Source organism: Haliotis rubra, unplaced genomic scaffold (genome assembly GCF_003918875.1).
Source record: "Haliotis rubra isolate DU_JTF1 unplaced genomic scaffold, ASM391887v1 Scf2170, whole genome shotgun sequence".
Lineage (NCBI taxonomy): Eukaryota > Metazoa > Mollusca > Gastropoda > Lepetellida > Haliotidae > Haliotis > Haliotis rubra.
Genome location: NW_025766193.1, coordinates 24,329 through 45,843, shown reverse-complemented (window position 1 = coordinate 45,843; position 21,515 = coordinate 24,329). Strand labels below are relative to the sequence as shown.

The following is a 21,515-nucleotide window of genomic DNA, read 5'->3' as shown; positions in this document are numbered from 1 at the left end:
GGGTACAATGTGTGAAGTCCATTTCTGGTGTCCCTCCGCCGTGATATTGTTTAAATATTTCTAACAGAGGCGTAAAACAATACTAATTTACTCAGCGCTCACGGAGGGTCTACAATTTGTCAGAAAAATAGATTGTTTAGTTTTAGTCCTGGACTAACCTCGGTCAGCTGCGGATTAGGTGATCTGCTGAAATTACTCCCTGCGCACAGTTTATGAAAATACACGTGTGTGTTGCAGGCATGAACGCTGGGACAGGTGTCGGCGTCGCCATCGGTGTTGGACTGCTGTTTCTTGGCTGTGTGCTTGTCTTGTATTATCTACACAAAACAGGGTAAGTTTAGCTTGAAAAAAGGTTTAATGTATTTACTTTCAACATGGAAACAATATTCCCTCGTCTCATTATGATATGCTCATGCGTGTTGTCTTGTACTAACGGCAGCCATGATATAAACAAATATGGTCAATGAAATGCAAAGTCAACGGTGAAGATACCATTATAAAAAACGCCCGGGCTTACACGTGATTTTTGCTAAAGATTACCATGAAAGTTGGGCAAGAACTGAATACTTTCTAAATATACAGCTTTGCAACCTATCGGGCTTACATTGGCTTGCTACGCCCCTGAAAGTGCCTTTTGGAAGCATCTTTGTGAGACAAGTGACATAGTGAGACAGCGCTGACTCCCTGTCAGATGAGATAGAAAAATGATTTGGAAACAATGTGTTTATATATGAATGTTCAGGTGATACCGTTCAGGGGACCGTCCTCTTGTGGACCTGGGCCTCCTTTCACGAAGTACTAAGATGATCGTAAGTCACTAAGATAACCTTAGTGCAATCTTAAAGAATGGGAGTTAAGGTTTACCTTAGTAAATGTTGCTTCGTGAAAGGAGCCCCTGGGCGGTGGGTAGCCTAGAGGTTAAAGCGTTCGTCAGTCACTCTGAAGATCCGGGTTCGATTCCCAACATGGGTACAATTTCTGGTGTCCCCCGCCGTGATATTGTTGGAATATTGCTAAAAGCGGCGTAAACCCCAACTCACTCAGCCTTGTGGACTTTTTATTCAAAACCGCATGTTGAGGACGGTATCAGGTCTGAAGATGCATTCACCTTTGACCCGTTGTCATTATTCTTTAACGTGATTACATAAACACGTGTTTAAGATATGGTTGGAATCTTACGATGGAAGGGTAGCTTCGCCATTTCTTACACGAACAAGAGTTCATGCTTGTTGACGTACACGAGTATTTACGTGTAACATAAGGCTAAACAGGACATTCATCTCACCAGGGGTTGTCTTTTCCAGGAGGTTGAAATGGTTCACCGCCAGGGGTCGCCCTCGAAGATCATCAACTTCCAGCAGCCGTCGCCCGCTCGAACCAGACGACACTGAATCCGTGGACGCCATGCCACGTGTCACAGACGGTGACATGTTCGCCATCGCTGACGACCGCGACCGCGACCACGACCGTGAACAGGCTGAAGACGGTTACTTCTATGACGAAGTGTTTGGAAGTTCGGCATTTGAGGACGAAACCACGAAGGCATCAAACAAAGAACTGTACAGTGCGTCATCAGACGAGGTTCCTGACTTACTGCTGAGGGTGGATCCAATCAACTTTAAATAACGACGCTAATATGATCCAAGTTATCGTTGTTCAATAACCACCGCCCACACTCATGACACAGGTTGTCACTGAAGAGGAGAGTAACTACACAGCAGACCTGAGTGGTCGCCCCTGGTTCAAGGAGGACTATCACGTGCTATTAGCCGTCCCAATGCGTTTGAACCAGGAACTGTAGCATTTTCTGTATTGTTTCTGCCAATCTAACAGCAAATAATTACCCTAATTATTTTTGGACATTGTCTCACCTTCCCCCAGAACCCTCTTTACAACGTTTGGCCTTAGGCTGGCATTATTATCTCCCTTTAAGAGAGGTCAAGTGTCACAGAACTAATCCGAAGGTGATTGTAACATCTGGATCGATGCATCTGTGCCAGGTGACTTGGCTGTGATTACGTCCACCTGTCTTGACCCTGGGTATTTTGTGTTATAGCTAGGGGATATATGTCAGCATTGTGAGAGTATGACATATTATTAACAATACCATGTTATTTGCATGTTATTCGTGTACAATTTAGTCTTTGTATAGTTCATACCAGAACCACATTTTGTTCTTTTACTGCATCAATATGAAAAAAATCAACATTGAAAAATAATCTGAATATATTGAAGAGCAAACATAATTGAGTATGGAGATATAGTATGAAGCGGAGTGCAATACATGTGCCTTGTATTTATCATGCAAATCCCGACCAGATTACTAATTCTAACGATCAACATATCTTTTTTTCTGAACAGGATATCGTTTATCGCAGTAGTATTGATAGATTTAATGCAAAGATGTCCACGTGAACGTAGACCACTGCCCCTTCTGTGTTACACATTATGTCCTAATCACGATAGAGAAAACACGTTGTTTTTTATGAAATGATTTACGCCAAATGTCTGTGTATATTGTTATTGTAACGATTCTGCTTGAGGACATATCCCGAGGTAACCATTCCTTCTGGCACTGGCTAACGGTGTACATTGTGCCAAGCTTCTACGGTCTCCCAACTATTTATTCCAATTTGTACATACATTATATCTTGTTATGGTTATGTCAAGAGAATGTATATGCATGTTGTTGATTTCGGAGATTATATGTGCGTTTTTAAAGGTTCCGAATGTGAAAAATTACATCAGCACAACACGTGATCTCAGCAAGATTCATCATGGTGCATGTGTATTTCATCACGTGATCAACGTCACCGCCATTCCAACGTACTGTTCTACGGTACACATGTACGCGTGCGATTCATAGTAGTAATATACAGTAGATTTAAAACATGTATGTTTACATCGGCATATTTGGTAATACGTTGTAACTTTGTGATGTAGAATTCTGATTATTTAGACAATGTTCTTTGCGGTATTATCTGCTCTGAGTTGATCTACGTTGTTAAAATATCTTGTCTTGGTTGGGGAGGGGATGTGTGGGGGACGTGGGGGGGGACTTCAATCAAGATGTATATCATGTTGGGCCGTTAATCTGTGATGTTGTGTTGTCACAGTTGAAGATTGGTATTTTTCTATAATCTAACGCTGTCATTAGTGTGGGAATGTGTAGGAAAATGTTGATTTTGAAATCACAATATGTATAAACAGAGCATCTCCAGAACAATACCGTCAGGGCAAAGGCTGACGGCCTCCACCGTTGTAAATACGACCTCATACTGCAACAACCCATGTCGGATACGAATACAACAATCGTGTGATCCAGCCAATCAGCCTAAAGAGACAATTACGATTCGAACGTAACTGCATCGATTTTGTGTCCTTCTGTGTAGTAGGTCTGTGACCCGCTTGATGTATCATGTCACCTGTACACACCCTTATACTCGTGTCTCCTCGTATACTCATACACTAACCTACCATCCCAATGTGTGTACTCCCTGATTTGAAGGAGAGGCCGATAACTTATTACAGCATTGACCTCTCACATGCCTATGCTGTGTTAATTACAATAGGTTCAACACGTGTGTACTAGAGTAAACGATCCTCATTGGCATTGTGAAAGGGGTTGATTCATTAATTCGTTGTACAATGGACAATACTCTCGTTTTCCCGTGTCACCCTTTAAAATTGGAGATTTATTACAAGTCGCATAGGTTGAGTTTATGAGTCTGCAATGCTTGTGTGACCACGGTCTGAGGTTAACCAGTTCAAATATCTCCTTATCCGTGTTAGCAATATTCGTAGTAAAAGTGATTTCATGTTTGCTATGAAAGAGGTTCAAATTTCGTCCGATCTTTTCTATTCATTCTATTTTGTCGTTACACTATCTAGCATACACTGGCATAACAAAGGGTAAGTCGGAGGTCTCTGGTGCGTTTATTTCACATACGTGTATATATGTTAGTAAACCGTGTCTGTTTCATTACCACTGACGCTGTATGTGATATATTGTGTATGCGAGCATGGTTATCCAATTAAACCAAAGAAGGGAATGGTTGTCGGAGTGTAGTAAACGTCTTCCAGTTGCCATGAACATGAGCTGTCATTGGAGATTTATCTGTGAAAGATGTTAAACTATGTAGGGATGAGTGTACAGAACATGCTATTGAAGACTGCTGATTGGGACGTGCAGTCTAACGTTGTGACGTTGGGAGTGGTAATCAAGGGAGACTACTCTCAATGCTGGTTGGACTGGTGTGTCACGGAACCTCGATGGCATCAACGTCCGTAGCATCATCACCTGCAACGTCAGCTACAAATCCACATGGTAGACCATGGTGTTATACGCTGACCAGACCGCTATGGAAATACTTGACCGAACATATGACCTGTCATATTGGTCGCACGCCTGGCAACGTCTTCATCTACCGTGTGCATAGTGTCCTTGGCGGTTGGGGCTAACAATCCACCGGGTGTTGACTCACTGGTGTTAACCATCATTGTCCCAAGGTATGCTTGATGTTGTTCTCAAATGCATATATTTTTCTACAAGTGTGAGAAGACGTACCATACGTTGAATATGTGTGGATGTTGGCCCATGTGAGTACTGACCTGGAGGATCACATGTAAAATTATTTGTACGCAACGAATGAAACATGAATAAAATATTTTATGACATGACTGTGTGGTTTATGAGTTAGTTGAAGGGAAATATTCCGAAAGAAGATTCCTTGACACAGATGCACAATGGAATGAAAACAGTGACAACTAGGGTAGCTGCTGTCGGAGGCCCAGCCTATTTATGATAGGACTCAACACAGTTCAGACGAAATTCTTACCACGAAAATGCCGAAATATATGTATAGTCACTGTATTATACAGATGATAAATTTGAACTCAAACATTCTGAGCAGTGTTCATAGCACCGCATTTCACCCACATGTGAGACAAAACATCGGGAATCAAAGGTGGACAGAGTTGTAATACAAGGGAGATAACTTATATTCTACCATGACTTCAGTAAATACGGGATTGTGATTGGTTACTTAAAGTCATTCAGAGGTATATAATCACGTTATATACCTCTGATTTTTCAACACAAAATGAAGCTTTTTAAAATCTGAATAACTCGGTTATGGCAGAATGGATATAAACATACTGTGTTGGAAATGAGAGGTATATAACGAAATTGTAATAGTTCTATTTTTTTATTTAGAGCTATTATAATTTCGTTATTAACTCTCATTTTCCAACACAGTATGTTTATCTCCTAATTGTGTTCGAACAGCTCACAACAAGTCATGTGTTGCTGTCACCACATTATTGCACAACGGCTGCACAATATCACCACTCATAAATAATCTATATATGGAATGTTATGGTCATCAACCGGACATGAAGGGAACATCCGTATCACAACACACATCACACAGCATACAGCATCAGTTTCTCATGGAGCAGTGCTCGTGAGATGCATATATTGTGACATGTACAAAACACATATTGGAAGCGAGAAATTAATTTTAGCCTTACTCGATTACTCTGGAGAGGAATGCTGGTTGTGTGAGATGGTTAAGACGATTGTGCCACAGTTAGATTTATAATACAGCGACATTCAATATCCTCTGTGGGAGAATCAATCGTTTGCTTTTCAAAGAACATTGACTTATTGCGGCCCCTTGCTACCCTGGCCATATATTGTCCACTGATTCAACATGTAAATTTATCATAAACTGTGGCAGGTGTATTTTAGTGTAAATATCGTATTTTAATCATATTATTATTTTCTCCTTTTAGCTTTATTATTTCTAGGCAGTTTAAGGTTTAAGCTTTAGAGCTTGGCCTGTCTCACTAATTGCCCAAGCCATGACGCTTCTCCGCTGATTGGTCTCACTAACTCCATGCACAATTTCACTCATTCTGCACTGACTCTCTGCCATGTAAAGATAGCTTGGACAGACACAGTGTGACATTAAGGTTAGTATTCATTTAATTAAAGTAATATTGCATTTAATCCTTGCAGTATTTATATAATAAACGTATATCTATTTACTATCATTTAAATAGGTATTATATTGTATAGCATGTAAGTGTGCTGAATGTATTTATGCTAGCTTTTCAAGCCTAAGGTATAAACATAAATAAGTATCACTAATATATTCTTATCTTTACTATGCCTTTCACTGAATGTGTGAGATGAGAGAATGTGTTTTAATATAAGTTGCTATGTTTTAACTGTGATAACTATAAGTGTATATTATTTATCATCTAATATTATTTGCAGCAGATAAGACCCCGTCCATAAGTCTGGTGCTGTGCCCGATTGTTGTACACCCTTGTACCACCCACAGGGTATGTGTATATGTATAATTTATATATCCATGTATTTGTATATAATACCATCACGTAATGCGTGGTGACGAATCATGTGTACTTTATCATAACGACTAATGCGTAATGGTGTATTATAATCTATCTTCTGTGTATTACATTGTATGCATGTATCATCATTACGTTATTCGTAATGCTGTAATTTCATAATGCCCATATTCCATATGTGTTGTAAATAATGGTACTCATGCTTTGAGTATTATTGGTAATTGTCCATATGTATTAACCCGTGTATGGAATTATATGTATCTTGTATGAATTGTGTGACATGTATATAATATTATTATATTTATTGTTACAGGGTGTCGTTTAACATTCAGCAATGTTTCATCCTACGAAATAAACAACCTCACACCCCAGCAGAGTGTTGGTAGTCTATGGCCACGTTGACCCTGCTATAACAATATAATGCATCCTTTTCTTTTTATCATACGAACGGTTTGATGTCTTTACATGCTGCTAGGACAGTAAACCATAATTCCTGTCGAGACACATTCTCTCCTTATAACACGTGGTGTTGAACTAGCACCCTTACACGCAATTAATCAAGGTATGGAAAACAATACATGATCGCTGTTGATTTTTATTTAGCTCATTGAAGACAAAGGCTCAAATAGTGACATTCATGAACAACATGGCTACCTGAGACACAGTGGCAGAACTATTCACATGTGAATAGGTGATTCCTAATGTGTTCTCGTGGCCTTTCCCATGACAAACATAGCATTGTCAAGGTAACAAGTAGCGTAAACGTTAGGCACTGTTCATGTCCTCCCTGGTTTTGAAATGTTTGTAAAACTCACAGCACCTCATATAGACATAAACTGAAAACAGGCGAAGACCATTGGTCATGTCTTGTCATGTGTCCTTTATAGTGAAGATATATCGTTTGTTATTTAAGCCTTGGCCATTTCCTCGTCGTCCTGTTTGCCCTTGACCTTGGCGGTGAAGGCCACGTAGTTGAACATGCCCTTGGAAATAGGGGCCTCCTTCCACGTCTGTTTGATCTCCTCCTTCGTGAAGTTGTCTCCCATGTTCTCCAGGAGATCCTTGATGTACTCCTCGGGCAGCACGCCCTTGCCCTCCTCGTCAAACATGGCGAAGGCGCTACGGATGGTCTCCTCGCCGTCCGTCCCTCCCATCTTCTCCCCGAACAGGTTGAGGAAGGTGGTGAAGTTCAGGGGACCAGGGGCCTCCTTCAACATCTCCTTCAGCTCGGAGTCGGCGGGCACTTTGCCCAGGTTGCCGTAGATGCTCTTCAGGTCGTCTATTTCGATGACGCCGTCCCTGTTGACGTCGATGAGGGCGAAGGCTTCCTTGAACTCCTGCACCTGAGACTGACGGAACATGGAGAACACGTTCTGGGGCGCCATTGCTGGATGAAGGAGCTGTGGGCAGACAACGTCAGACTTCTAAACGTGATGGAAGTGGGAATGGTTGGGACAGAAGAATTCTTCTCAATATATGTTGGAATTGGTTATCACGTGACTTTCTTAATGACATTATCCCATTACCAGCAATACAACACGAACCAGACAGATCACTTGACTATCTCGTTCATAACTGGGTATCGCATGTCATGACGCAGCACGTACACATGTAAGCAGTAAGCTGCAATGACTGGGCTCCTGCTGCGCTGATTGTGTGCATTAAGTGGCCAGCATCAGCAATGTTGCATCACAGCTCGCTAACTTCAAATAACTTACGCATTCTACTACATTTAACAGGCATCGGATTTCAGATTACTTACATATTCTACATATTTGTATTACCGTGGTTGACTGATGAGAAACACAGTGACACAATATGTTCAAGAAGCCCACTGGTAGGTTTTGTGGTCACAGAATCCTTTTAACATAACATATATCTGCAAAGCATCATTCGTTGTACGTTCCTAGTTTCTAAATCATAGTGAAATAGTGATGGTGCCACGTCATCAAAGGGGAGAGCACGTCCGTCAAACAGCACGCGCAGAGGCAAGTTAATTCACTTTCATGTCAAGAAAGGCCTTTTTGTGTGAAGTATATATGATCCCAACACATAAATACTGGGATAGAAGATGACGACTGCTGTCATACATTAAACATTTACATAATGCGATAGTGAATATTCGGGTTGAAACTCTGTGATCACTTCCGATGTTATCTTTTTCACAATTATGTTGGTCAAAGTTATCACAGTATCATGATATAAATAATCCATCAAAACTAACGAGTGACTATCACACACTGATCCGGTAACCGTTAAAGAATCTCTGCATTACGATGAACAGACAAAGTCAAGCAGTGCACCAGGTGATTGACAAGCTGTGTTAAGATGTATCGTGACGTAATCGTTGCGCATGATCAAATACGAAACATGTTATCACACACTAACCAGCACGCGCTGGCACACTCGTCGAACAAAAAAAGTACGTGACTTGTTTGAGTGGCATTTTAGAAGTTGAGACGTACAATATATAACAAGTTTTATGGATAACAACTTCTTTATTTTCGTGAGTGCGACGTTTCGATACAGATTCTTGTACCGTTGTCAAGTACGTGGTTGTTGTGCGGGAAAAGCGGGGCAAGTTTCGATCCATCATTACAGGATTCTGGCACGTCCAGATCCAAACTGTGCAAAGCAAATGTGGCTCGTTAAAACCCAAATTCTAATCATGTTAGGATTTCCATAAATAATAAGAACCTTTTAAAATTAAAGCGACGAATCATATTTCAGTCATCCACAAAAACTTGGGTTACATTTCATCTACCCAACAATTCCATGACAGTCCCAGAAAGCAAGACTGATTCCATTTTTCAAAAACGTTTCAAATTCAGTACAAGATTACGCGGAGCAATTATATTTTGCTATTTGTTAATGTGTTTAAAGAATGCAGGTCCTGGTGTGACAATTCCCCATCCCACTATTCATAATGAATATCACTACACATGTCATTCCGCTTCTTAACTCAACCCCGCCCCACCTTGTCACCCACCCCCACCCCCAGGGGCCTTACCGGGACCTAACGTCTTCTCAGGTGGCTGATGACGTGTGTGTAACGAACACTGCCACTGTGTATTTGCTGATCGACATCCCGCTGCAAAATGGCCTACTTTGGTAACATTACTCCCGGGTTTCATTTCACAAAGTCAGTGATGTGGTACAAGAGTAAACTTGTTAAACATTCAAGTCATTTTCGAATTCTTTGAAATGTACAGCAGATACATGGGTACAGTTAAAGAAAAAATACGATTTTCTTAAAGAACGAATAAACATTGTTTTGTACTCTTTTAACCATTGCATATGAAAGGCATGTGGTTAGTCTTAAGCGGAACACCAAATTCATTAATTAAAAGCTTGTAGTTAATTAATACCGAGCGATTAAAAGTTGCCAAAAAGTCGTCTGCTTTTCTCTCGCCCGCCAACGAAACCACAGACAGGTTACGTAACTCTGTCGCCAGAGCACTGCAGTGACGTCATATGAGGAAGGATTTAAAGTTAGTTGTATATAAAATTTGTAACAAGCTCGTCGTTTTGCTGATTTCTCGAGGTCAACGAAGACATGCCGAATCGTTGTGTTGCCATCAATTTCTCCAAGGGGTCGGGTGAAGGTGGCACCTTGCACAGATTTCCGACGAACCCCGCCATTCGTACTTAATTGGTTATATTTGTGAGTGCGAAGCGAAAGTTGTGGAAGCCTTGGACGATATCTTACTTGTGTTCAGATCACTTCAACTTGTAACAAAAACGATTTCTGCCTCGGAAGCGAGGTTGTGGTCGAAGTGACAATAATATTATAAGTAGTATTATATTGACACACAGCTCGCTTCCAAGAGAGAAATTGTTATGTTATGAAAACATAAAGCTCCAATTGCCACGATTTCAGTTTTAGACAAACCTGTAAACAAGATAATTTACCCCCGCAAATGTACATGCATTCTAAAGCGTCTCCCGCGTGTATACCTCACATGACGTCACGGAGACGCGCCCACCTGATTGGTTGAAATTTCGTTCGCGGGAGAGAATTGTGCAGTGTTGTCCAAAAGGTCGATTTAAGTTAAGTTTAAGGTCGAAATTAGTGGTTTTAATGACGGGGTTTCATTTATAACGATGCCAATAAATGATTTATGTATTTGTACCCTCTAGAGTATATGTGATCTTTAATAAAAAGAGTGAGGGAAGATCAAGAACACACCAAGATCCACCGCTTCGATTCATGATGTCCTCAGTGTAACTAAATGTAATTATTTATATACACCATGTTCATATTTTTCACAAAACTATGAGTAAATGTAGATAGTGGATTAAAACGAAGTCATTGTCTTGAAATATGAGGAAGCACGGTTAAGATGAAGTGAGTGAGTTTGGTTTTAGTCCGCTTTTAGCAATATTCCAGTAATATCACGGCGGGGGACAATAGAAATGGGCCTCAAACATTGTACCAATGTGGGGAATCGAACCCGGGGTCTTCGGTGTGACGAGCGAACGCTTTAACCACTAGGCTACTCGCCGCCCCTCAAAGATGAAACGTGTACACATGTGCATAAAGTTGAACCGTCGCTTCAAGATATATACGTGTCATTATAGATTCAGATCCTAGTGGTTCTCACATGGCACGTGGTCAGGATTGCTCCCGTATTCTGGCTCGGCCTATCTTTTGCTCTATACAAATCTCAACGTCAATCCTCTTAACGTCCAAAGCTCGAATTCATCCTCGTAACTCTTTTTTAAAAAGAAGAATTCCAAACCACACTACTTTTGTAAAATGTTAAATCATATGCATACGCCGTTACATCATATGCATATACCGTTACAGTAATACCGTTTTGTGTTGCTGTTTGTTGGTTGTTGTTTACCTTGTATACCTTTTAGTTACTTTATTTCAACTGTAACCAAAACAAATTAGAACTATTCTGTAAACATTGAAATAATGCAAGTCGTGGTCTAAGTATGATGGTATACAGTGAAACACAAATTACTTCGTTACACACACGAAGATTAATGTTAGACACTAATTATAACAAACTACAATTTGTAATATTTAACATAGTTTCTTTATTCTGAAAGTAATTACATTAAATACGTGATATCTTGGTACATTCTCTCACCTTGCGTTGTGTAAACATGTTTTATCTATATGTATTCACTTTGTGAACTGACTCAGCATTCACCGGATGAAGGATCAAGAATTAGCTGTGAAACGTCATATAAATAGAAGTTGTTATCCATAAAACGTGTCATGTATTCGTGATATCATGTATTCGTGACATCATCCCTCCTCAAAAATATAAAATTAATGTCCACCTCACTACAGAAGAACTACCCATTACAGTGATGAACTCAATCTCCTCTTGTTTTCGATTTATGGAGCGATTAGTGCCTGGTGAGGATCATAATTAGTACTTCGGACTGTCTAATGATTACCTGAGTAGTGTATGGGCCAGTAGGGCGGGTACATCAACACTGACTGCTGGTCATATTTATGTAGATGTCCCTGAGAGCCAAGGGTGTGTATCTTGGTAAAACCATGTTCTATTTAGAAAGATTCTACTTGTCAGACATAAAACAACCACAATTCAACAGTGAGCTTGCCGGAGCCAACGTGAAGTGACCACGTGACTGATATTTGATGTCCGTTAGATGTTTACATTTTATGCACTACTGGGGGTAACTTATCAAACAGTGTGTACGAGTACATAACACGATCTACATGTTCCATTCAAAGCGACTCAGACACATACTAAAGGACCATACCTTCATAACATTTCCTAAAACGTTTCCTTTGAATGTTGAGAGAAATCATGAAATCAGTCTCTAATATATTTAATCATACTTAAATTTCGCAAGATATGAACATGGACTGGAAACAGGTTAAGCACCTAAATAAATATCTCTCAATAAATCAAAACGCGGGTTTACAATTAATCTATCAATGAATATTGAATTTGACACTGAACAATAAATATGTGTGACATAAATATTTTTCAGTTCATTTACTTAACTCAATTGACCAGTTTTAAATATGAAGCTTTGTATTTGGTCTTCATTTCTCAAGTACGAATTATAACTAGCAAAGATTTTGGTAAAAATATATATTTTGTATGTCACCACTAAAACCGAAAAGTATAGCACATTTGTGACATCCACAGACGCAAGTTTTAATATCCAGAATATGCCTAATATACCGCAGATCTGTGGTTAGGTTGCTGACAGTAAGTCTGAGCCGAATGTGAAAAGACTGACATAAACTTTCTTTCTATAATTCAAATCCCAGTGTATCCTGTTATCATCCCTTAAATGCAGCACGCTGTAGCCAGTTATATTAACGTTATATATTATACTATTATTATACGATATTTCTTTAGCGCACATATCCTGGCAACTAGTGCTTGCTCAAGGCGCTGGTATTTTTCCCTCGATCATTGGATGCCAATCTCAACGGCACAACGTGTTATCAATCTCAACTCCCTGGGGAGTATGCAAATCTTGCAGCCACTAGGCGCACCGAGTTATTGTGGCATTCTCATCCTAACGAGGTACCGATTCACAGCTGGGTGAACTGGGGCACATAGTCACAGTACTTTGCCCATGTTCACTGCACGTTGCTGTACCCGCAACTAGGTGTTTGCACGTATTCATGTGGCCACCGTCTGGTCATATACCAACGGATTCGTGGATTCTTTTAAGTGCACAGGGTTGTGTACTGTACACTAGGGGTTGTGACAACACTGAAAGAGTCTGCACACAAAAGTTGACTCCAACGTTTTCACACCCGGTCACAGGTGGGCTCGATCCCGGCAACACAACCTCGCTCGATCACTCGCCTGGCGCCTAAGCCAGCTCGCCCACCGCGCCCCACAGTGTTCAGTATCGAAGACCCCGCCAGTGACTGAAGATCTTCTGTTAACTAGTTGGCACCTCATTACGTTTGCCCCTCGGAAAAGTATCCTACGTACCATATGTAGGATAAACCGCTTAAAGTACAGTACTGCAGTCGAGCATGTCAGGCAAGTGTTGGCAGTCAAACATTTCTTGCAATGTCGGTTGAAAGGCATGTCATGCAAATATTGGGTGTCAGGCATTCCTTGCAATGTCGGTTGAAAGGCATGTCAGGCAAATTTTGGGAGTCAGGCACGTTCAGTATGTTATGTACTGTTGGTTGTCAGGCACTTAACGGTATTTCACAACACAACTGGAAAACATTGAAAGACAGGATAAGGTTCTTACAGCAACATGGAAACACCACAAATGTGTCATGTTTCCACCGTCATCTCTGATAAAATATCGTATAAAACGTAAAACTACAGGATGATCGAAGAACTGAATGATCATCATAACATTTTCAAATCCTTTATAATACCCAGACTATTTTCATCACTTGACAGTCATCTGTCACAATATCGGATATTCCAGTAATTTCATTTCAGGCAATGTCGGCTGTTCGGCATGTTGGCAAGCATACGGGACTGACTGACTGACTGAGTTTGGTTTTACGCCGCTTTTAGCAATATTCCAGCAATATCACGGCGGGGGACACCAGAAATGGGCTTCACTCATTGTACCCATGTGAGGATTCGAACCCGGGTCTTCGGCGTGACGAGCCAACGCTTTCACCACTAGACTACCCCACCGCCCCCAAGCATACGGGAAACACCCTGCTTACGAGAACAACAGTACAAACACAGAGCGGGAACTTGCAGTCACAACGTACGAAAAGACGATGTTGCTTGTGACCGTTTGTTGAACTATAACCCCCACAACAGAACAGAATCATACACGTCATGTTTTACAACATTTATTGGAATGAGCTGCTATGATTTACTACCAAAACAATCTACCTGCACAGTAATATCATATATTCGGAAAACATCGATAGACAGATTAAGGTTTCTGTAAAAACATGGGAACACCATAGATGTGTCACGTGTCCACTGCCAGAATCCTGCGCAACCTACACATGGACACATCTGTGAACCTGTCTCCTGTAGATGTTGTAAGTTATGCTATCACAGTGGTGACCAGGGCGTTGCACGAGGACAATCATTCACAAATATGACACATATAAAGAAATGTTAATTTATTGTCTTGCTCACCAATTATAGAATTGTCAAAATGTATGAAGTGGTGTAATGTTGAGCTGTCCACACACAGAATAAATAGAAACAGTAGCTGCTCTCAGTTGGCACAAGTCACTCTATCACAATGTTGTCCGGGGCGATGTCCGAAGACAATCAGTCATAAATAAAACACATATCAAGAAATACTTTACACTACAGAGTCCATCAGTCCAGGCGTTTAAGCCTTGGCCATTTCCTCGTCATCCTGTTTGCCCTTGACCTTGGCGGTGAAGGCCACGTAGTTGAACATGCCCTTGCAAATAGGGGCCTCCTTCCACGTCTGTTTGATCTCCTCCTTCGTGAAGTTGTCTCCCATGTTCTCCAGGAGATCCTTGATGTACTCCTCGGGCAGCACGCCCTTGCCCTCCTCGTCAAACATGGCGAAGGCGCTACGGATGGTCTCCTCGCCGTCCGTCCCTCCCATCTTCTCCCCGAACAGGTTGAGGAAGGTGGTGAAGTTCAGGGGACCAGGGGCTTCCTTCAACATCTCCTTCAGCTCGGAGTCGGCGGGTACTTTGCCCAGGTTGCCGTAGATGCTCTTCAGGTCGTCTATTTCGATGACGCCGTCCCTGTTGACGTCGATGAGGGCGAAGGCTTCCTTGAACTCCTGCACCTGAGACTGACGGAACATGGAGAACACGTTCTGGGGAGCCATCTCTGATAATTATATCGTATAGGACTTGAAACTAAAGGATGGTTGAAGAACAGAATGATATCGATAACGTTTCTAAATCATTTATACCCAGAATGTTTTCATCACGTGACCTTCATCTGTTTATTGGATATTTCAGTAGTACCGACCTCCTGCCCCGACCCCTGACCCCGACCCCATTGGTCCTATTGAAATAATGACGGTAGTTAGTCAGATACCCCTAGGAGGGGATACTAACGTTACGTCTTAAGCAGACTGGTAAACATACCAGCCCTAACCCCCACCCCCGAACTCCCAGCCCTACCCCCACCCCTCGTCGTGGAGTGTTGTTACTTCCATATGATCAATATTGAAACTATGTTTTAATGTTGAATGTCCGAGCAGCATGGTGCCCATGGGTGGTACCTGACTGTTTGGCAATAATTAAGTAGGTTATTCGAGTGCAACTCTGAAACTGACACGTGTTTCCCATAGTCTGTCTCACAGTCCCTTGACCACTTTATTTTCCCTAATGCCTAGCCTTCCCTGCAATTTAAATGGCTCTATTTGTTGTTGTCAAAATTCTATATATTCAGAGACTGAGCGTTAGTCTAGTGTTTCCCATATCACATACAGACAGGGCCCATGCACGGACCATCATAGATTGGTAATGGGAAGAGATTCCATTGTGCGTACATCTGAAATAGCAGCTCAACACAAGAATATATTACTGAAAATCAGCAATGACGCAGGTTTTGTGGGAGCAGGACAACCACACGAGGATTAAAGTAATATGATATTTGCAAGTGGTATATACTGCACAACCTTTGTTACAGTCAACTCCACTGGTATCTATCTTTGCGGGAAAGGTTTTGGGGCTTACTCAAGCGAATGACAACATTTTTAGAGTCAACATTTCCTTAGAATTCTTAATTTGTAGGTGTATGGGGGAATTCGGAAGATCTAATACAGGGTAGACTAGAACATTTACACTCTTGCTTAGTTTTGTATTCATGTTGATGACAGTGTTGTCGGTGTCCGGTTTACCGTGTTGAAAGAGTTGAGATAACAGTCATCACTACTTTGAATAAATTCAACAGTTATGGCATAATTATTTTCTCTTCACTAAAGATTTGTTTATGTATTCTCCGAGCTCATTATAATTTTGGGAGACTTCTATATTTATTTGTGTGTCCCAAACTATTACTACTGCGGCGTGACACACTATCCATTTCCATGAATTTAACATAATTCATACAACGTGTGCGTACTCCTTTGGGGTAGAAACGTTTCAACTTATCCATTTGCCATTATACTGACAAATGCATCGCGTACTTGTTCAGAATGAATATATACACTCAGTACATTTCGTTCTGGAAAGTCTGTTCTCTGTATTGTTGTTGTTAAATATTGAATGCCCTTAAGAATTTACCGTTGTATTTGAAAACCACTTGTATCCAGTATATTCTTTTAACATAAGCTTAAGGTCTGAATAGCTTGCCGTTTGGTTATAAAAGAACGCAATATTTAACCCTGACGTCAACGACTAGAGGTGACTGTGTGCATCCGAAACTGTTACAGTTGTACACGTATGTATGACCTGGGTCTAACAAAGCCAGTGTTTGTATTTGTGCTACCTCGCTCTGATAATTATGTATATCAGGTGTCACCTGTTGATTAAATTACGCCCCTATCGAACTGTCCAAAGATTGTATGGATCTGGCCTTGTATAACTTGCATGGTATTACATTGCTCTCAATCTCCAGATTTGTTTGTACACAGTACATACTCATGTTGTTAAATACCAGACATAGAAATATAATGAAAGCGTAACATTTAATCCGGACAGGAGAGTGCGTTCAAAATACAAAATACAAAATGAAGTGTCCTAACACTAACATAAAATCAGGTCAACAGGCCCATCACCTAGATCTCATTTGAAATGATACAATTACTTCCGTTTCATTTGAAAAAAATCATGACGAATTTAAGGAAACAACGAACTGAAATACATGTCTATTGCTAACACAGGCACTGCTTGAGTTCCCCCATATAACTCATCTTGCCGAAATTTGTGTAATACACGAAACTATGACAGCAGGGAACCAGGTATTAGGAAGTTCATCTGATTGCGTAAGCGCGCGTGCAGATTCCCGCTATCTGATATCAGGTTCCAGACAAATGACCACATGACGTCCAAGGAGTACCAGATTGACTGTTTCATAACAGATGTCACATGATGTAGATGTTGGACCTAAATAGACAGGACATTCTCCTTCCAAATCATTCTCACTTCCATCACGTTTAGAAGTCTGACGTTGTCTGCTCACAGCTCCTTCATCCAGCAATGGCTCCCCAGAACGTGTTCTCCATGTTCCGTCAGTCTCAGGTGCAGGAGTTCAAGGAAGCCTTCGCCCTCATCGACGTCAACAGGGACGGCGTCATCGAAATAGACGACCTGAAGAGCATCTACGGCAACCTGGGCAAAGTGCCCGCCGACTCCGAGCTGAAGGAGATGTTGAAGGAGGCCCCTGGTCCCCTGAACTTCACCACCTTCCTCAACCTGTTCGGGGAGAAGATGGGAGGGACGGACGGCGAGGAGACCATCCGTAGCGCCTTCGCCATGTTTGACGAGGAGGGCAAGGGCGTGCTGCCCGAGGAGTACATCAAGGATCTCCTGGAGAACATGGGAGACAACTTCACGAAGGAGGAGATCAAACAGACGTGGAAGGAGGCCCCTATTTCCAAGGGCATGTTCAACTACGTGGCCTTCACCGCCAAGGTCAAGGGCAAACAGGATGACGAGGAAATGGCCAAGGCTTAAACGCCTGGACTGATGAACTCTGTAGTGTAAAGTATTTCTTGATATGTGTTATATTTATGACTGATTGTCTTCGGACATCGCCCCGGACAACATTGTGATAGAGTGACTTGTGCCAACTTCAACATGAGACAAGGCTGGTACCGAGTGTGTTTGTACATACTATATCCGGATTTTCCAAAATACAAAACAACTTCACAAGCGGTTTCCGCCTCTGCTGAAACACATTGTTCTAGTGAACATCATTCTGCCACAGATGCTAATGTTATATCTATATATTGCTACTGTAATAACCGCGCTGACAACACGGTATTATATGAACTGTCATCACCTTTTCACGAATATCTGACATAGCAAGGAAGGACATTCCTTGAGGTGGTTTACAAGTCCGTTGTTCTCACATCCGATCGGATGACTGTGCTCTACGCAAATATCTTGGATGTATGAATGAACTGTATGGACAGGTTGTTGGTTAGTTTAGTGCAATAAATGTCGTGACATGATCTTGTTGATTCTGTTTCATTGTTATAAGTACCTGGAATCTTTATTTGAATCTACGAATTTGAATTTTCCAATGTGATCAAAACAGTGATCTCGGGTATATGTTGACTGTAATGTACAAAGGTACTCAGTATTACTGGTACATAAAATAACACGCACAACGTAGGGATCAGTCAGCTGTGTGAGTCATGTAGAACCACAATACAAACCCCCTGCTTTCTTGTTGGTTAACATTTCAACCCAGTTATACAGGTATCTGATGATTTTGCCCAGTCATCCCTTGTTGCCCTTGTAAGGGAATTTTAAGGGTGGTGGGAAGCGGGGATAGCCTAGTGGGTAAAGCGATCGCTCGCCACGCCTATGTCCCGGGTTCGATTCTCCACATGGGCAGAATGTAGGAAGGCCATTTCTGGTGTCTCCTTCTTTGCTGGAATCTTTTTCGAAAGCAGCGTTTTAAACCTTATTCACTCACTCTTGTCATGTTAGACCCAGGCATAGCTGGATGTCGTTCATACATACCTCACTCGTGAACAAATTTAGCGAGAAATGGCATTAACTATGCAAGGACAACCAAATATAGCTTTGATAACGGGAGATCAGTTACACCAACACAGACTCTGTAGAGTCTATATGGTTATCAAGGCGTGTCAAGTCGACATCAGTGGCATCACTGACATAATATGTTTGGCTTGAGTAGCAAGTCAGATCATCATACTACAAGGCCCATATTGTACTCTGTCTGTGGATCATAGCTGTAAAAATGTGCGAATTACATACCACTCACAAACAGTTAAACAAACATTGGATTTCTGTAATCCTTAGTTAATCTCTGTCACGGTATGATGGATTCAGGCGTTCTTTAACATCTTTTCATGAACTGTTGAAAATATTCAACTGATAACCATACAAAGGACTACTACTGACGCCTATGAATCACTCTCGGACTCAGTCTGTTTCCAGCACAGTGATTGGCTTTTGTTAAAATCTGATATTCTGAATGAAATATGTGACTACTGTCGCTTAATATCTCACTTGCCTTTCTCACAAATTTGCTTGCAGTATTCAGTTGTATGTATTTTAAACATATACTGAACAGACAGGCTCTGATACCAGCAATGGACTTTAAAAACTAAATATATTTGAATAAATCATATATATATATGATTTTTTCTTAAAGTTCACAGGTATACAGTTAGATATATTTCAATAGATTGAAAGAAACACCGAGCCAATTTCACTCCTACATGTTTCATTAATTTCTTCGGGGAGTAAATGACAAAGGCTCGATGAGGTCGGGCGATTTAGAAGGCCATGGAAGTACTGTTGTGTTCTCATTCTGAGGGTACTGAATAGTGGCATGTCCTGTGCGAAGCCATGTATTATCTTACCAACTTCCTCTGGCGGTCAGTGATCGGAATCACGTGAATCGTTAAGAATTCGTCTCTGTACCAAAAGGCAGTTAAATTGCCTTAAAGGCGACCAAAGATAGATTTCTGCATGTAGGATTCAGGTGTGCGAGTTTCACTGCACACGTTTGTTTTACCAGCAAGTGCCCCCAAAATTGCAATAATGATTACTCCAAGTACTGTCTCCTGATTCTACTCCATGTTTGCAAGCAATGGCAGTGAGGAAACATGAACGTCAAACATTGACATAAATAAAAATCATTTTTCTTAATATTATCGCAAAAGAGGTGTGTACAAAATGGTATCTGAGATTGGGTACCGCTGAAACCAATTAATTTTGTGAAGCCAAACAATGCCAAGTACCTTAGGCAGTAGGGGAAATCATTTGAAACCATGTTTTCAGTAAACTTTGGGCACCAGTTATTGTTTTAAACTGAAATTGTTAGTCGCTGTCGCTACCGTTACGGTCACTGCCGTTATCATGGGTTTGGTTACGGTAAGGGCAGATTTTGTGACGGCAGTGACATCTTTCTAGTTTACTGTTGTTTGTATCAAACAAATGTTTTGGAATCTTATTTAACATACAATTTTTGTATCAAATAAATAAAATTAATACGGATTTAAGTATGATTTTGTTGTTACGGTAAGGACGGGGTAGTGTAACGGCTGTGACAAAGAGGAAAACGGCTGTAATAGGGCCGTTAAGGTAGTGACATTATATACCGTCACAATGTCACTGCCGTAACATGACAGGGACATCCATAAGTAAATCTACTGCCTATTACATATTCTTCAAACATTTTGAAATATCTGACTAACAAGTATGTTTGGTAGTAGAGCTTCAAATTAGCATAATATAATACATATTCTCATTTTGGATTTTTTTGCTACACATTACTTTACATTTGCAAATCCGAAATGAAAGGAATTTGTTGGCCTTTTGGACCCTTTTAAGCAATAAATATATTATTTCGAAACTCATTAGCCATGTTATATTGTAAAACTAGATATTTTAATATATATGTAATTAAATGAATATCATCTTTATATTTGTTCTTTTCAAAATGACGTTACAAATTTAGTTACGGTACTGACGCAATTTCATGAAATTTCTAATGACAAGGATAAAATATGAAAAATGAAACGTCGTTAAGCTTGCATAATTTATGTTTTATATATATATATATATATAGACAATGTCGACCTTTAGGCGACAGCTGTCGCCCTAATGATATATTACTGTCGCCTAAATATCTGCATGTCACAACTATGTTCATTTTCTTTAATAGCTATCCCAAAGTGGATGGTTGGATAGAGGGTCGTCTCAGGACCTTCGGGTGTGTTTCTTTTGTATTTTTATAAAACTTCAGTGCTGTTATTGAAAAATCAAAAATATTATGTATATAACGTCTGCGACCTTTCGGCGACACAGGGTTTTCTATAAAATTCTCTAACACCTGGATATATGTTCAGAAATAAACAATGGAGAAATTATTGTCTACATATATGCTATCAGGGTTTGTACTGTTTTTTCAAATATACATATCAATAAGTGTTCGCCATAACATCACTGTTTCGCTCTCACTAACTTTCGGCAATATGCCGGCACGCTTTCACTCTCCTACCCAGAGTTCCATGCCAGAGCGTGGCACGCTCTGTGCGTCAAA

At 40.7% G+C, this 21,515-nt stretch overlaps 4 protein-coding genes across 4 annotated transcripts; 2 read left to right on the top strand and 2 right to left on the bottom strand.

Annotated features, from left to right (window-relative positions):
- The first annotated feature begins 94 nt into the window (after nt 1-94).
- On the top strand, nt 95-4,677 carry LOC124277055. The gene is made up of 2 exons (XM_046712709.1): nt 95-331; nt 1,305-4,677. Exons 1-2 carry the CDS (start codon nt 213-215, stop codon nt 1,624-1,626), a joined length of 441 nt encoding a protein of 146 aa, XP_046568665.1. The 5' UTR covers nt 95-212; the 3' UTR covers nt 1,627-4,677.
- Nucleotides 4,678-6,960: 2,283 nt separating this feature from the next.
- Nucleotides 6,961-8,066, bottom strand: LOC124277052 (myosin regulatory light chain, smooth muscle-like). Its single transcript, XM_046712705.1, has one exon. It carries the CDS (start codon nt 7,761-7,763, stop codon nt 7,287-7,289), a length of 477 nt encoding a protein of 158 aa, XP_046568661.1. The 5' UTR covers nt 7,764-8,066; the 3' UTR covers nt 6,961-7,286.
- Nucleotides 8,067-14,189: 6,123 nt separating this feature from the next.
- On the bottom strand, nt 14,190-15,144 carry LOC124277053 (myosin regulatory light chain, smooth muscle-like). Its single transcript, XM_046712706.1, has one exon. It carries the CDS (start codon nt 15,142-15,144, stop codon nt 14,668-14,670), a length of 477 nt encoding a protein of 158 aa, XP_046568662.1. The 3' UTR covers nt 14,190-14,667.
- Nucleotides 15,145-15,474: 330 nt separating this feature from the next.
- Nucleotides 15,475-19,960, top strand: LOC124277054 (myosin regulatory light chain, smooth muscle-like). The gene has a single exon (XM_046712708.1). The coding sequence runs from the start codon at nt 17,468-17,470 to the stop codon at nt 17,942-17,944; it is 477 nt and encodes a 158-aa protein (XP_046568664.1). The 5' UTR covers nt 15,475-17,467; the 3' UTR covers nt 17,945-19,960.
- Nucleotides 19,961-21,515: the final 1,555 nt, after the last annotated feature.